This window comes from Taurulus bubalis (assembly GCF_910589615.1).
Source record: "Taurulus bubalis genome assembly, chromosome: 20".
Taxonomy (NCBI): Eukaryota; Metazoa; Chordata; class Actinopteri; order Perciformes; family Cottidae; genus Taurulus; species Taurulus bubalis.
This window is the reverse complement of record NC_136608.1, coordinates 8,539,421-8,556,759: the sequence shown is the minus strand read 5'-3', so window position 1 is coordinate 8,556,759 and position 17,339 is coordinate 8,539,421. Positions and strand designations below refer to the sequence as shown.

Sequence of the window (17,339 nt, the reverse complement as noted above, 5' to 3'; positions counted from 1 at the left end):
CTGTATGTAAAATAATCATGGACTGTTGAGAACTGCACTGATCCCAGGTCTGTCCTGTGTATGAAGAGGGATGCAACTGTGGATCTAAGTCACTGTTCTCTACGAAGGCACTAGAAACTGTGCTGAGAGGTTCTTGATCACCAAAATCGAAACATCCAGAAACTAAAGTGTGTACCACTTAATAACCCTGTTCAGGTGCACCTATTGTACGTAATCCTCTCACTCTTTCTGCCGTTACATGAGAGGCATCGGACACAATGTTGGGTAGCTCGGACCATGCCACGATCGGCGAAAAGAAAAGCCTGCACAGTGGCCGCGATTCGGGGGTGGAAGCACTTGATAATGACACTGGATCAATCACAGCTCCGCTTGTGTTCGGTGGGTGCTCAGTAGCAGGAAGCATAGGCTCGGTGAAAAAGGAACATATCGGGAGGGAGAAGCCAAACAAATAAATGCAAGCAATAAAAGAAAGCTTGAGAAAACGTGTGGCTGAAAACAGGCTGATTGGAATAAGTGTGGGAGTTCTGGCTGGCTGGTGACCGAACGCTGAGTTCTAAGTGTTTCTAGCCAGGTTTCCAAAGACTACAAATGGATAACCCCCAGTTGGAAATATAGCTTCTCATTCTATTACATATGTACAAACACTTCATCCGTCTCAAAAAGACATGCTAGCCTCTATTTTGTGTCACACATTTCACAGCAGTATCCAATAAAGACCCTGCCAAAGACCATTTTTTTCCACTATATATCATACGCCATTTAACACTGACTGAAACAATAAAAGGAATACCCAGTCGCTAGTAGGCGTGCACCATATACAGTCTGAACACACAGCTAACCTCTGCAACACGAAGGTGGTCAAATGCTTACTCGAATCATCATTTACTCCATGCAGGTGTTTATGAACGTGATTCAATGCATATTTGCCTGCCTGCGGGTCACGTACTGTACTTTGATAAAATATATATTTGGATACATCATGTTTAGTATGTTGGCAAAGGAGATCAAATGGCACTAACACACACGCACACACACACACACACACGCGCACACACACTTCTGCTCAGTCTGAGTGGTAAAAATCTCTGGTACATTCCTTCTGCTTTTCAATATTGCTTTCTCTCTCCTTCCCTCTTCTCGGAGTTCTCACATCCCTTGCTTCACGCCTTCTTTCAATGCTTATAGGGGGGATGTGGTGTCTTGGCCGTGTTGAGTGTGTGTGGATACGAAGAGGTCACAGTGTGACAGGGGCTGGCGGGTGTGGAGATGAGGGCGTGTCAGCAGTCTTGGTGACGGGTAGCCACGGGTAGGGGCCCGTCGTCAGACAAACGAGTTCATGGCGTTGACAGGCGACGGGGCCTCCGAGCTCTCGTTGCCTTCGTGCGTGTCTTTCTCTTTCTTGCCGCTGTACTGGCCGATGAAGGAGCCGTCCTCATTGAACTGTCCGTCCCCGCCCTCCCCGTAGTCCACCAGGCTGTCGTCACTCTCGTCGCGGCGCACCGTCCCGTTGGACGGCGTCCGGCTGCCCTTCAGCGGCTTGTGGTCCTCCGTGTCACTACAGAGGGCCGGAAAAGGTCGGAAGGAATGTTACTGAGGAACTAATTAGGGTAGTTAGTGGAACTGGTTTTCTGCAGTGGTCAGTAACCCACAGGACAGACTTTTATCCAAGCATTAGCGGTTTGCATGAGTAATCTGGCTTTTCCACTGCACAAATACCACATGAACTACATGTGACAGAATACATCGCTGTTGTGTACACACTTTGGTACGAATGTGCTGGTGGAGCAACATCAAGTTGACGAAAACATATACACAACTGCTCATTTTATAAGGGGATATCATGATGCACAGTAACAATGGGATGCCTGGAACATTTTGTAGTACTTGTTCAGTGGAGCAGCTCAGCTACATCTATCGTGTTTTATAGAGTTATACATAGTGTTAGTGCTGTTTTACATCTGGGTGCTGTTAATTTAGGGTTGGTGACCACTGTTAAAGATTTTGAAAATGCGTGCGGTTCAGTCTCTTGCACTACTTTACCTTTATATACAATGTATGTAATTAAATCAACCAGTATGCTTTCAGTTTACATGCATAATCAAAAATGCACTTATATGTTTCAGTCTTTTTTCCAGAGATAGAGTTTTCATTTGGTCTATAAATGCCCTATACTAGGCAAGCTCAATGGATTTGTATTTTCAAAGAAAATGAAGAAAGCTGGAGAACTAGAAGCAGTCATTTTTCATGTTAAATCTCAGTGTTAATGTTGGAACTGTGGTTATGGTTTTTGACTATGTCAGTGAGTACGATGACATAGTAAACAAGATCAGTTGAAGTGCTTTCTCCTTGCGTTTAGTCTAACTCAAGTCGGAGACATAGCTTGAGGTGTTTAAAAAATTTGCATGCTGGTTTTAGCGACATCTCGTCTTACCTCTCCATAGACCTAAACCCGTCAAAGAACAAAGATAAGAATGGAAGGATACATGAAAAGCAATTCATGGACCACAATGAGCATCTATTTTTGTATGCACAGACAAGACAGAAGCATGCGTATGGGAACATTGAAAGCACAATGGCATCCATGTTAAGCTAAAAATACACATCACTCAGAGCAACTACTTTGTTTCAACTGTTTATGAGGAGCCCTAAATCGAATCCTCAACATTCCAAGAAAACGTGAAAATGTTGCAATTAAAAAACTATAACTATGTCACTATAATGGAATTTGTGATAAACTTGTTTTGAGAATGGTTAGCGTATAACTGACTTGTTAAAATGGACATTTATATGCATTGTACAAAAGCTATTGTTGATTAATGTCAGTGTGAGTCGGTCATTATAAGAATCAAGAGTAGTGCTGATTTATGCCTTGCCTCTATGGAGTGTTTGGTAATGGAGTCTGGTGGGGAGAGTGTCTCTGCAGCCTGGTAAAATGTTCTACATACAAACAGTCAATTTAGGACACAATGAATCCAAAACGCATCTCTGTATGCTGTGGTCCTATTTTAACCGTATGTTCTTATCCATCTCTCACCTGTACTCTCCAAATGTCCCATCATCCTCCTTCATAGGCTGGATCTCTGGGTCTTGGTGAGCATCTTCTTTCTCTTTCACTGTCAGATAAGACACATGTTTTTTTTTTTTTTTTGTTTTTTTTTTTTAAATTGTATTCACAAATCCCAATCCATCCATGTGATCAAGCTTGAAATGACGTTGTGTGCATTACCTGGATATTTTCCACCCTTGTTCCTCTTGATAAAGCACACTATGAGAAGGACCAAGATGAGGAGAGCGATGGCACACATCAGGCCAATAAACCAGCCCTGGGTGGCAATGTCTACCTGCCGGCTGGGTACAGCTAGACACACACACACACACACACACACAAAGAAAGGAGGGGAAGATGGAGACAAGCAGTAAGCATAACTGTCAGTCCACATTCAGGCTGCTACAATGGTGGAATCTGTTTTCTTTATGGTGAGCAACAATGAGATGAAAAGAGGCTGTAAATACAGAAATTAAATTGAAACAATGGGTTAAAATGCAATGGTCGTTAAGGCATTGTAAACTAGACAAAAGGAAGAAAAAAGAAAACAGTAAAATAATGGACCTATGAGTGATTATTTGAAATGCCATGCATCAGAACGACTTGATGGCAACTCCAGACATGCTTGTACACTAACTAGCAAACTAACTACCGTACAGTCATGTCTGAATGAAGCGTTGTTTGTCTGATAATGAGACAGTGCTGTAACAGAAAGGCGATGGGTAAATGAGACAAGAATTAACCACAAAGACATCTATCCTGAGGCATGCCGCCTCACCTGGCACCGCAACCAACACTTCGTCTGTGCTGTGGACCGTCGGGTCAGCCGGGTCTCTAGCGACCACGCGCACCTTATAGGACGTCCCCGGCTTTAAACCTTTTATCATATGCCAGTGTGAACCGTTTACCAACTCCTTTATCCAGTCATCTTTACCTGGAATTAGTGGAGAGGTATTTGATTCATGGAGCCTTTAAGAATAATCATTATTTGAATGATGGTACTTAAACATCCATTTTGATGGTTGAATTATTACGGAGCAGATTAATTGAGTTATAATCAATTCAATTCATGCACTCATGTTTTGAGATGAAAGTGAATACAAAGCAAAGCCTTACTGTTTTCTACAATATACTCCACATATACATTCTTATGGTGTCCATAGTAATCCCAACTGATCACTGCACCGTCCTCCAACATGGACGTGTTAACTTTGCCAAAAGCAGGGCCTACAGGCGGCACTGAGCACACGAGAGAGGAAGAAAACAGTAGCTTTAATTCCAAAAGTCCTGTCAAATAAAACCTTTCAAATACTGCTATGGAAAGATGGAGTACAGGAGCGAGTAGAAGTTCAATAACAAAGAAATACACATCACACATTACGCCTGTGTTTAGGATAAAGCTTGTGTATAGAAATCTAACAAGCTAGGTAGAAATCAGCTACTGAAACCCAAGTTCTTCCAGCAGCCAAATCCAACAATGAAAAGGAACTCCATGTTTGATTTTAACAATTTGAGGATTAGATTAAAAATCCCATACACCAGACCAGAGCCTCAATTTACAAGCATTTGGTTGTTGGCTTTCTGTTCAGTTAAAGAAAACTACTATTCAATAAATAGCAACACTGTTGTTATTACATGACAAAAGAACTTTGAGAGGAGTGTCAGGTCCTGCAACAACATAGAAACAGGTTGGTTATATTATTGCAAAAAATGGCCATTTCAGCGAGGACTTTTATTAGTTCTCTTTTGCAGAGACAGACCATTTTTTGCAGGGCAGAAAAATACGTGAAGGTATTTTGGGAGGTAGACGGGGATACAGGGAGTGCTTGTACCCTTGTGAAACGAGGGATGCGGAGACTGAGTGACGGGGGAGGTTGGGTGAGGGGGCTCTGTAGGGCCTGAAAGAACATGGAAGATAGTGAGACAACACACACATACACAACACAGTAGACAGTGAGCCAGTGTTTTGCAGAGAAAGTTGCTACCGTCATGCTGAGTAAAATCATGATGCAACACATGTTAATCCTGAGATTCAGAGAGAGGTTAAATGCCTTGTTCAGCATGCGAACAAATTAAACTCTGAATCACAGCACTGCTTGCATGCATAATATCTAAATGTAATTAATGTAATGTGTATACATAATCCATCAGCTTATAGCATTAGAAGGTATAACGTTTGTGTTAGTGCTGGACTGACACCTTCACAAGCATCATGCGTGAGATTTCTAATGAAAACATTAATTTGAAGAGGGTAAATACACAAGGTAAAGACTACAAGCACGACCAATTCTAAAAATCCAGTTTTTTAAAGCTACTATGAGGAACTTTCATTTCGTGTTGAATTTGGCGGTTCAAACAGGGTAGTGTTTCTGAGCACCAGAGTCCCAATAGAAAACCTTGCAGTTCTGGTTCCCCCAGTTTCCTGGGGAAACTGCATGATTTTGTCTGATCTTTACGTGATCAGACGTTAATAACTATATAGAAAAATATTCCAATATAGCCAATATTCTCGGTATTCACGTATGTAGGTCAGATTGAGGCATCAGTATTAAATTGAGACTGTTTCATAACCAGTTAAAAGTTCCTCACAGTAACTTTAACTTATGTTGCAGTTCACCTTGTTCTCTCAGAACTGGACACAAGCATGGTTTGTTTGCAGATGCCATGGAAGTCTGTCACATTTGCAGTAAAGTATTCACTCTCATATTTCTTAGACACGTGCAGGGATAATCAATCTAAAGACAAAATCTACGCTAAGCTCTTTTTTCTGTATCTAATCTACTGATATCTGGTGGTATGAATAACATGCAGGTGCTTCCAGTGGCAAACTTGGGTTACCTTTGCCCGTCTCAAAAGTGGGCTGAGTACGAGCTTCAGAGAGAGGAAAAAAGAGAAAGAGATAGAAGGGGTATAAGGTGGGGAATGCAGTAGGAGTTGTGCGTTTAAGCTCACAGGAATCCCTAATATTGTTCAGAGCACTGTGATTCTGACCCATGCACTCCTTATTGTCAATGCTTAAATCCCATAGGACTTTGACCTTTTCCGCCAGTTCTGCTGGAAATGAATTACAGATTAAGCTAAATGGCTCAAATAACTTACTTGTGTCCATGACTGTGAAGGCCTCCTCTGTGATGATGGGGCCAGAGCCCTTGATTGTTTTTGCACTTAAGTAAAACTTGTAGAGCATGCTGGAGTTCAGGTTGCCCAGGGTAATGGTGGTGTCGTTGGCTAGGAAGGTCATGACCTTGACTGGCCCCAGTTCATTGGTGTTGTTGACTGCAGGGACAGTGTTTTGAAAGGAGAAGAGGTTAAAGTTGGAATCCTTTACACAGATGCCTCATAATACTTTGTATAATACAACAGGAAGTGTGTCAGGCAGCTGGTGAGCCTACCTGGTTGGTATTTCAGTGTGTACCCAGCGAGCCGTCCATTCTTGTTCATTGGAGGGCCCCATTCCAGAGTGAGAGAGTCTAAACTAGGGTGTATTGCATTCAGAAAAGAAGGAGGCCCTGGGACTGAAAACAAAACCAGAACCACAGTCAGAATCTGGATGTTGCACAGGACCGATCATGAGACTCAGCATTTATATATTGCATTGCTGAATAAGATGGTGGCTGTGCAGAAAGTTGACTGGACTGTTTCCAGGGTGATCTGTGAGGTTTCAGGGATGTAACTAGATGGTTGATAGGAGGTTTCAGGTGGCATATTTTAAAGGTAGTTCCAAACGTAAAATATGAAAAAACACTATTTTGTAATTAAAAAAAAAGCTTAATTCAAAGATTAGTCAGAAAAGTAGAAGAAAAATAACATGCATGGTAAAATATCAAGGAAATACAATATATTGTATATGCATGATGCTTTATGCCTGCAGAAAAAAACATGTCAGCCAACATCAGCCATACACACCTCCCTCAGGTGTGTCAAACTTCTTGCTGGGGCTCGAAGGTCCTTCTCCTTTGTTATTAACGACTCTGATGGTGAGGTTGTAGCGGCTGTAAGGCTGGAGGCCTGGCAGACGTCCCTCGCTACGATTCCCACTGAACGTCAAAACCTGCTCCTGCTGCTCTGTGTCCTCTGTGTCATGCACGCCGCGCTCACGTCGGTAGTATACCTTGAGGAAATACACCAGAGTTAATTCCTATTGAAGCATGTTGGGCACGAGAGTTCTTTGATTTCCTCATTATTGTCCTCATGCAGGAAGGTAGAACGAAAGTGGAAAGTGGAAAGGTCTGACTCCCTTGCTTCTAAAACATCTAAGAGCTCAAGAGCCATAGATCAAATTTATTTATTAGCTTGTTTTCAGTGCATTTGAAAGCACATAGTGAAGCAATACAGTGCAGATACTTAAGATGTATAAAAAGGTCAGAGCCGTACATTTTGGGATAAATTTGACATCTCACTGTGACTTCTGTCTTCACAGTGCAGCAGTAATGAGGGACTACTGGAGAAGAGCTTTCCGTGTTTCAGTTTTGTTGGTAGATTGTGCTGCTCATGTGTGAAAGGGACCAGTTTGTCTGGAAGGGTTTCCCCGAGCAACTTGGGTCAGATCTATTTAAAGCAACCTTATGAAACAAAATTCCCTGAACATAAGCCTGAGTTATGAGTAACACTGCTTTATAAAACACCTTATCGAATGATTGCGTGTGCTCAAGCTTTGTCACCCAATCACTGATTTTACAGGAAAGGTAGTGGCAGAACCCTTACCCAAAAACAACCAAAGACATGCTGCAGACAAAACATGTATCAACAATACCTTGTATCCCTGTAGTTTTCCTCTAACGGAGGGGAAAGAAACAGGCTCCCAGTGCACTTCTGCAAGTGTGCTGTTGTGAACCATGACCTGCACACTCTCAGGCGCAGACAAAGGCACTGCAGAGACATGAGAAAGAAGCAATTCTTTAACAACTAATTTCAAGTCACAAGACAATTATCATGAAGTAGTATCAATTAACTTCTGCCTAACCTTGTGCTCACGTTTTAGTAAAATGTTTAGAAGGCTATAAAAGGATCACAGTCAATGGTCAAAAGTAGATGTGTAAACTTTAAAGCACATCCCTGAAACATAAAATGTTAAAATTATGTTGACTGGACTCTCAGAAGTTTACGTTTCAGTTTTTAAGTTTTCAGGCCGGCAGTGATTTTGTAATCACGCTGACAAACAGTTAAAAGAACAAACAAACAAACCGACCTAAAAACAGAGGTTTAGAGGTGATCAGTTGTTCACTCACAGTCTTCTCCAGAGTATCCCATCACTACTTCAGGCTCAGGGCCGCTGCCGTAATCATTCAAAGCTTGAACCTTGACCTCGTAGGGCACGTAAATAGGAGTTCCAGATACAACAAACTGGGAAACGTTGGCCACAGTCTTTGAGGACCACTCCATGTCATCCATGTCCTTCTGTCTCCACTGCACTCTGTACTCCAGACTGGGCCCGTTAGCCTGAAATCCTGTCAACGACTGCACAGAGATTGTTTTGGTCAGTTACGGAAAAAACAAGCTGAAATATTCCAACTTGACTTTGGTTCAAATGTGAAATAAGCCTCTCACATACCGCCCACAACAACAATCTAAAAGGATAGCTTACTTTCCACGAGATGACCATGTTGCCAGGCTTTGTTCCCACACACTGAACATCTGATGGATTTTCATCGGGAGCTAGAAAAAAGAAGAAAAAAAAGGTTTAATCAAAAGAATGTTTTGGAATATTTTCGATATTGTCGTACTTTTTACCAGGAGTGACCATGATAATCACCTGCAGGGTTGGTCCTGTATTGGCTTGAGGGCTGGCTATGCAGGCTGTAGCCAACGTCATTCATAGCCAGGACTCTGAAGGAGTAGTAGACATATGGAGAGAGGTTTAACTGGGCCGTGGTGCTCGTACCGGAAACCTCCGTCAGGTTGATCCAAACTCCGGGCTGGTGGAGCAGATCCTCGTATTGGATCAGAAACTCTGGAGAAGAAGAGAAAAAACAGATTCAGAGTTCAATAGTTTCAAGAAACTTACTGATGATTATTTATTCCATTCTGTGTATATATAGCCATGGAGGCTCAATTTGCGGTTTTCATCTGGTTTATTCACAAACAAACGTGGTTACTGCCTCCAGAACCCATAGTTGTGTCTGAACTAACTAACTCTGAACACATTTTAAATGAGGGAAATGTGGTTTCTGTTGTAAGGCTACAAGTGTCTAATTCCAAGTTTGGCAGCGGGAAAGCGGAGTGCAGTTTGATAAACATTTCATACTCTGTGTGGGACTGTTGTGTTCGTCTCCGGGGATCCAGGTGAGCTGAACACTCCTCTCTGTCTGGTCAGTCAGTTCCAAATCCGTTGGAGGATCAGGTTTCTCTGCAAACACAATAATGAGCCCAGGACCACAGAACAAATGAAAACTCTTTCTCTGATATTTGATAACAGCAAGTCCTTGCAACTGTTGTCACTGAAAATGTGACTCTGGAAAATGAGTTTCACAGTAAATGAGATGCAGGGTGATTCACTTTGATAAATACTGGAGATAAATATTGGCTTTTAGAAAGAAAAAAATTCCAAAGGAATAAAATACATTTGCATAAATAATTAAACTGTGGATAATTATTTATTTATTTTTGGTCAAGAAAACTTTTTATTATTGTTGTATCAAAAAGATGCAACATTTTCTTGTGCAATTAAACATTTTAAGACCACGCACACAACACAGGTGTTTTCACTTCAGGCTGATTAGACTTATGCAATCATTAGAACCTGCACATGCCCACTAACAGCCGAGAAGGAGTCTAATCAGGCAGGTTAGTTGAAAACACCTGTGAGTGTGTAGAGGCTGTCTAGTTTTCAAATTCACAATACAAGTGTTCATTTAAAAAATACATACCACAGAAAAAATGAAACTATATGAAATATATAAATGGTACAAAAAAGCAACCATCATAAAATAAACATTGAGGTGAAATGGAAGGTTTTACAAATAAAACTTGATGGTTCGGTGACGAACAGGAAAGCTACGAAATCCTAATCTGTGGACATTGTTTACCGTAGACAATAGCTGGAGGAGGAGTAGCCTCTGAGAAAGCAAAAAGCAAGAGTAGAGAACAAAAAGAGATTAGATGTTAGTGACAGATATTAGAAACGGCAGGAAAGCAGGAAAAATAGTGTGGTAGTGTGACACTAAATTAGATTAGAACCGATACCCACTGACAAATCTATATAAATCATGAGCAGGACAGAAGAGAAAAGGACTAATGTGGTCCTTTTCTCTTGTGTTGAGTCCATTAACAACATTGTCGACGGCGAGCATTCACCATGTTTCCCTACGTTACAATTTCTTTAAACATATATGTACCTGACCTCTGGTAACCTGTTGAATGCACACACAAAAAACTTGAATACACTGAACGTACCTACGACAGTCAGCATTGCACTGGCTGAGTCCTGGTCCAGGGTGGTGTTCATGATGCAGGTGTAGGTGCCCTCATCTCCATCTGTCACATCTTTGATGGTCAGACTGTCAAAGTTCACCTCAAACCTGATGACAGGTAGTATTGCAGGGAGATGATAGATTATTCTTTTCAGGTTTTTTTTCATGCTGCAACATGAGTCTCAAAATGAAATAAATGAATCTCCTATGAGTCCCAAGGTTCTTGTACCTCCCGTCAGGCAGCGCTCCATCGTCTTTGAGCCAGGTCATGGTGGGAATGAGGGATGGGTCGTGTTTCACTTTACACTCGAACACAGCACTCATTCCTCTCTGCACCACCTTGTACTCTGGCTGCTTCAGGATACGGGTGGGCTCTGGACGATAGGACAAAATAAAGAGTTTATACTAAGAATCATTACAGCTTGATGGTCACGTTACCTAATGGTTATAGAGACCTAAAATATATATATTTATGAGCTATAGTAGTCTATTTATTCTCCATGTCTGACCTTTGACTTCCAGGTAGACGTGATTCTCCTTGATCCCCAAGTTGTTGGTGGCAATGCAGGTGTACTTTCCACTGTTTAATGGCTGTGCCACATTGATCTCCAATGTGCCGTTCTCATGGATCACGTAAGAGTCACCATTCTTAACGCTGGTCTGACTGTCTTTGAACCTGCACGGAAACAGCAAACATTGGGTTTGAGTATCTAATGGAGCCGTGCAACAAATTTGGTTGGAAAATGGCCGAATGAACAAGACTTTAAGTCTCACTGGCGTTACCCATGCACACGTGTATCAGCTTAGAATATAAATGTGCATTGAATATTCATTTGCAGCACTACAATGAAGTCTTCATCTAACAATAATACAACTTCAAAACTTTGTATTTCTCAAAATAAAAGGCACCTGATCTGAATCTTACCATGTGATCGTTGGTATTGGTGAGCCGAATGAAGCACAGTGAAGTAATGCAGGGTTGTTGGTGATGACCTGGTACACTCGGTTAGGGGGAGTAAGCACCCTTGGTGCCTCCGCTGTGGGAAGAAGCACAACATTATCTAAATCAGCATTTCCCCTTCATACACACTGGCCTGTACATCCACAATTTCTTATCAACTTTCATATTTCCCAGAAAAACAAGAAACTCACCAAGAACGTTGACAAATGCGTTTGCCATCAGGTACCCAAATTCATTGGATGCATTACACTGGTAGACGGCACTGGACCCTGTTTGCACGTTGCTAAGAATCACAGTGTCATCATCCACTTTGCGACTGTGGTCCTCGGGTGCGTCTATTAGGAGACAAAGGACATAAAATACGATAGAAAAAAATCCCATTTTTTATAGCACTTCAACAGCACCATTACAGTTTTGTGTAAGTAGAAATCAGCACATAGCAATTATAGTGCATTACAATAAACTGTATTGAGTACCATGCAATTGAGAAAAACCCTGCTGGAATTGAAGTTCAATTCCATTACAGCTCTGCATGTCTATGTATACTCTCTGCTGTCAGGTACCTTAGACATAACTGTGAATAAATTAAATATATTCTATCTTTGGACTCGTTTTACTTACTCTCTATGGAGACCCCGTTGACAAACCAGGTAATCTTAGGTTTGGGTTCTCCATTAACTCGACAAGTCAGGATGCCGGTCTCGTTTGGGGCGAGGATCAGGTTCCTGGGAGCGCTGACCCAGAAAGGAGCCGCTGTGGATAACAAAAAAGGAAGACAGCAACATTTTTGAGAGAATGACAACAACAAAAATCCGGTTTCTTTGACTTTAAGAATTTACTTTAAAATGCTAAAACTACAGAAGAAACCTTAAAATGCAATTATGATGTAGTGACATAACTGTATTCTGTGTTTTTTTAATATTCAGGTTACCTTTGACAGTGACCTTGATGATGTGGAATGCAGTGCCCAGGTTGTTTGTGGCCGTACAGCGGTAGTCCCCACCGTCGTCTTCATTCACATCAGAAACCTTGAGCGTTTTCTTGAAGTTATAGAAGGACATCCGGCTGCTCGGCAGCTCTCCTCCATCCTTCTGCCAGGAGATCTCTGGAGTGGGTCTGTCACAGAAGTGAGAGGATGTGTGTTTTTGTGCTCTTTCTGCATTTTTGTGTGCTGTGAAATACTTTGTATGACCAAAGGGTGCATTTCTTCTGTGTCGATTATAGCTACAGTCGACTTACAAGCCGTCAGCAATGCACTCCAGCTCCAGAGTCTCCCCTCTCAGAACCATCTTGGTGCTGGTGGCACCCAGAGGCGTCATGAAACCGGGCCGCCGCTCCCCCTCTGGGCTATCTGAAAACACGAGATCCAATCAGAACCAGACTGCAACGTAAACTAGAAGGCTCCTCTTGCCACATTAGGAGGAGCTCAGAGGGCCGTTCATGTTCCCATGAAGAAAATAGTAGTAACATACACCATCAAGGGAAGAAACATTATGTGATTTCATTCCTTTGCAGACAATGTCATAAAATAGATAATGGACGACCCTCTTCCACTTCAAAAGGTGTAGAAAGAGCAATGCCATGTGAGAATACTAATATCATGCTTCGTGACTTCGTGGCCATCTTGGATAATCAATGGAGATCAGTTCGAAGTGTATTGAAGATTCCAGAGAAGATGCAGTTAGCTGACATTTAAAGTTATGCATGCTTTGAAGGTTGCTCTTGGGCTTAAATATGTTATCTGCATTCAGAGTAGATCATGGATATTGCTGTTTTTTTGCCATGTAACAAGTTTATTATCATGCATTACAGGCAAGGCCTTTGTATTTATATTGACCAAAACTCTCTATCCTGAGACCCTTAATTTGCATAAGGAAACACTGCAAAAGAAACAAATAGAAATGAGAGAAACCTGAGGAAGAGTTTAATAGTCACAGAGGAGGGGTTAGGCCAAGTTAGAGGTGAGTGTGTATGTTGGGTACGGTTAGGCCTGGGAGTAGAAGAAGGACTGGGTTCACACTGAAGGGGCTGAATGGGAATAAACCAGCAGCACTCACCACTATAGAAATCAGTGACATTGTATAAAGCAGCCACAGTCTCATTCATTGTTTCCACTGTAATATAACAAGAAAATCATAAGCATGCAAAACTAGGAAAGAAAACAGGAAATGGGTTACTTTACAATGTATATATAAACCAATGCATTTGCTTGTGAAAATGCATTGTAAATACTGAATACTATTGTTTTGTGGTCAATACTATTCAGTTATAATATTATGACAATTGTTCTATTGCACTTCATTAAGCTCAGGAAAGGAAGAACAGCACAAGCATTTATTGAAAGCTATGCAGTTCTGCAGAAGCAACAACATGGATTTAAAACAAGAGTAAAGCAAGATCCTGTTGATCACAATGTAATGAAAAAATATCGATACATGTGAGATAAAAGAGAACATCTTGAAAGTTTTTCAATAATAATCAGAGGATAACAATACAAATGTGCATGATCAGACATCCAATACTAATCTGCAAGTTAAGTTTCTTGGTATTAACTATTTGAAAATATATTTGTATTCCAATTTTGTGGTAAAATGTTGAATAGAACAAGTAACATGTAATTAATTCTGTGTCTTGACTTACTGTCCAGCACGGTGACTGAGATGGGCTGTTTCTGCTGGATGGTTTGTGTGTGAGGGAAGCGAGCGTAGCAGATGTAGTCGCTCCTGGTGTCTTCTGGGAGAACATTGGAAAAGTACAAGTCTCCATTCAGAACCTGGGACACTCGTTTATCCAGCGTGAGCCTCTGGAAATCTGAAGAACGGGAACGGAAAGACAGTTTTACATGAAACGTCATTTACACTTGTACAGTGTTCAATCCTATTTGTTCTATTGAATGTGACATTCACATGTCCTTGTGCCAGATATGTAACCATGCACATGACTCACTATTATCCATCCAGAAGATGACAGGAGGGGGCAGCCCTGCAGGGGGTCGGCACTGCAGCACCAGGGAAACCCCCATCTGCACCACGATTGCCTCGTTTCTCTCCTTCGACCACAAGGGGGACCCTGCGAGTCACATAAACATCAAACAAAGGCTCGGAGGCTCCTCATACAGTAGTGTGAAAAAGAATTTTGTGAAAGCTGGATACTAGAAAACTAAGTTTATTCCAAAACAAACTTTACAAAATGAAACAATGTATCATACTGTAGTTGGAGCTCAAGCCTTTAGAATATGTTCTAATGTACAAAAGACAATGGAAACAATGGAATTGAAAATAATCAGAAGTCTTACTGGACTGTCTGATGACAATGCTGTTGGATACAGCGGTGCCGTGCTCATTGTGTGCCGTACACTGATACGTCCCCTCATAGGCCTCGGCCTTTTCCCCGCTGATGTCAATGACAAGAGTTCCTGAACCGGGCTTCATCAGGACTTTGGAGTCTTTCTCGACATCAAAGTGAGTCCCGTTTCTCGTCCACGAAAAGCTAGGATCGACAAGAACGATAACTGTCACTTGATTTTTGAGGTTAGGTGGCACAAAGAAACACAAAAGTGAGGAAATAACACAGTTTTTAGCTTGTTTGTTCAAATCTCCACAGATGCATTGTGGTCCGTTCATGCAGACTGATTGTAATCACTGATTTTCGTCACGGGGAGTTTGGCGGATTCTAACTTGATTGAAGGGCAGGTGGGAAATCCAAACTGTGTCTAATTCCCCCTGCCAGGTGTGTTTCTCAAGTGGTCTCTATGACAACAGTTGCTATGCCGATTTATATTTCGACACTGCTCCAGGTTAAGCTGCCCTCAGAAACCAATCTATAATTTCACAGAGAGGACCATAAAAGTGAATGGAAATCGGTTTGCTCTTAATTGCTGAAACTCTCAGGTCGCATCGTTTCACAAGCTTTTGTCCCTCAATCACACCGTTAACTGGAGAAGCAACCAGGGAAATAAGCTGACGTCTAGTTTGCAACTGGGATGGATAAACAAGCATCAATGGGATGGGAGGAGTGATGGTCTCACCTGGGATGAGGCTTCCCCTTGGCCTCACAGTGGATGACAATGTTCTCCCGCGGATCAAAGATATAATCCTTCGGGGACTGTAGCGTTATAGTGGGGGGTTGCGGCACTGGAGGAACATGAATAAAACCATAGTTCAGAAACATACAGGGAAACATGATCATATCACACTGTATTACAGCATCGAGTGTATGCATGCAACATGCAAGAAGCATTCACACAATCGGCCGTAGCGCCATCTTGAGGCTGCAAACTGCTATCTGATCTGATAGCGTCTTACCAGGCCACGATCTGACATAAACCAAGCACCACTCCAAAACAAGCAAGTCACTTCACACAGTAGCAGCGTTGAGTCAACTGCATGCACATCTAACATCGCTAGAACACACAAACGCAAGTTTTTAAGTGCAAGAACTCAACACTAAAAGTCACAGCAGTTTCTTTTAAACAACTTACATCCTTCCAGTACTTTAGCTTTTTGTCCAGCGTGACACGCCGTACCACAGTGATAGAATATTGAGGAAAGGTGTTAGTTTTTGCAAGAAGTAAGTCACAAGTCCAGGGGAAATTGTTGCACATTCAAGTACTTTTAAGCATGTTATTGAGCCTGCCTGAAGTTTGGTAGGTGTACCCTCTTTTTTTGTGAATACTTCCATGGCTTCAGTTTCATTAGGCAGGCGCAACCAATGCAAGAAAAGTAGTTGAAGACATAATGTCACACAGGATGTGTAATGTATAAAGGGAGACATAGTTCTTCAGAATTGCATTTCATAGCAAAAAGACGCAAATGTGATGTCATGCTGAAAACGTGCAAAGAGGAAAACCAGTAAACTGCTGCTCTTAAACCCCTTTTAGTGGCCCATAGAAGCTGCAATGTCCTTCATTATGCACCACAATATCATTTCCATTAAAGTTCTCCATAGAGCTTGATGCAAGTGTAATGGTTGGTAAACAAATTTTAGTTTTCAGAATTTACTATTGTGGTAATTACAGTGAATGTGGCAATGATGTGATGGGGACACTACTTACGATCAAGAGGCACCTCCAGTGCTGAGGTCATGTGACTCAAGAGTATCAATAGCACGGCTCCGAAGCCCGGCACCCACTTCCTGTTCCTGTCCATGGTCGGGTGTGTCAGGATGAAAGCCCTTTGTCCAGATTCAACAACGCGTTCAGGCCGGTCAACACAGAGACGCACTCTGGATCCACACTGCAGAGAGGTACACAAGAAGAAAGAACAGAATACCACATGGGTCACTGAAACGGTATGTTTTGGTTTTATTTCGACTACCAAGTCTCAAAATGTGCAATGTATATGAGATAAAGTCCATAAAAATAAAAGATTTGGGTACACTCAGAATATTTAGTCTGAACCACAATGGAAAGTTTACATTGCAAGTTCATCCTCCTGCCATCCTGCCAACATAAAGACTTTGGCAGGAGGAAGAGTCCAAACACACTTTACTCAGTATTTGTAACTTAAACAACTTGAGCATTCTGCACACCCTATATGTCACAAATAAGGCACACACTCAAATGTTTAGGTGTTCTTTGAAGAGATATGTGGTCATAACAATTCTCAAGGCGAGACGGCCACTGATGACTAGGACATCCCTCGTGCACCGCTCAGATGCCCCGTGTTCCACGTGTTTGCCCGTCCACATACGGCATGTGAGTGCGCTCGGCCGGAACGATCACAACTCTGCTGCAGATATAGCTCTGCACACGGAGTGGCACATGCATGCACTGACCCACCGCATCGGTGAATGCATCCTTGTCAGTGTGTCATATGTATCAAGTTACACATGAGCGCAGACCCAAAAGCGCTAGCTTCTGTAGCGTGGTCCACAAGAAACAGACACAGTTCGAGCAGTCACACGTAGAACACATTGAACCGCG

General features: G+C 42.0%; 1 protein-coding gene across 1 annotated transcript; it reads right to left on the bottom strand.

The window, feature by feature from the left end:
- Positions 1-1,320: 1,320 nt before the first annotated feature.
- On the bottom strand, positions 1,321-16,563 carry nrcama (neuronal cell adhesion molecule a; the record flags this gene model as incomplete). Its single annotated transcript, XM_079236157.1, has 31 exons — positions 1,321-1,555; positions 2,432-2,443; positions 3,035-3,113; positions 3,227-3,358; positions 3,825-3,980; positions 4,163-4,285; positions 4,879-4,944; positions 5,885-5,917; positions 6,146-6,322; positions 6,439-6,561; positions 6,953-7,157; positions 7,800-7,915; positions 8,275-8,503; positions 8,631-8,701; positions 8,799-8,996; positions 9,291-9,392; positions 10,072-10,101; positions 10,439-10,563; positions 10,685-10,829; positions 10,965-11,131; positions 11,381-11,492; positions 11,608-11,751; positions 12,038-12,169; positions 12,348-12,532; positions 12,656-12,767; positions 14,057-14,227; positions 14,363-14,485; positions 14,712-14,905; positions 15,444-15,549; positions 15,897-15,914; positions 16,470-16,563. The coding sequence occupies 31 exons, from the start codon at positions 16,561-16,563 to the stop codon at positions 1,321-1,323; spliced, it is 3,915 nt and encodes a 1,304-aa protein (XP_079092283.1).
- Between the last annotated feature and the right edge of the window lie 776 nt (positions 16,564-17,339).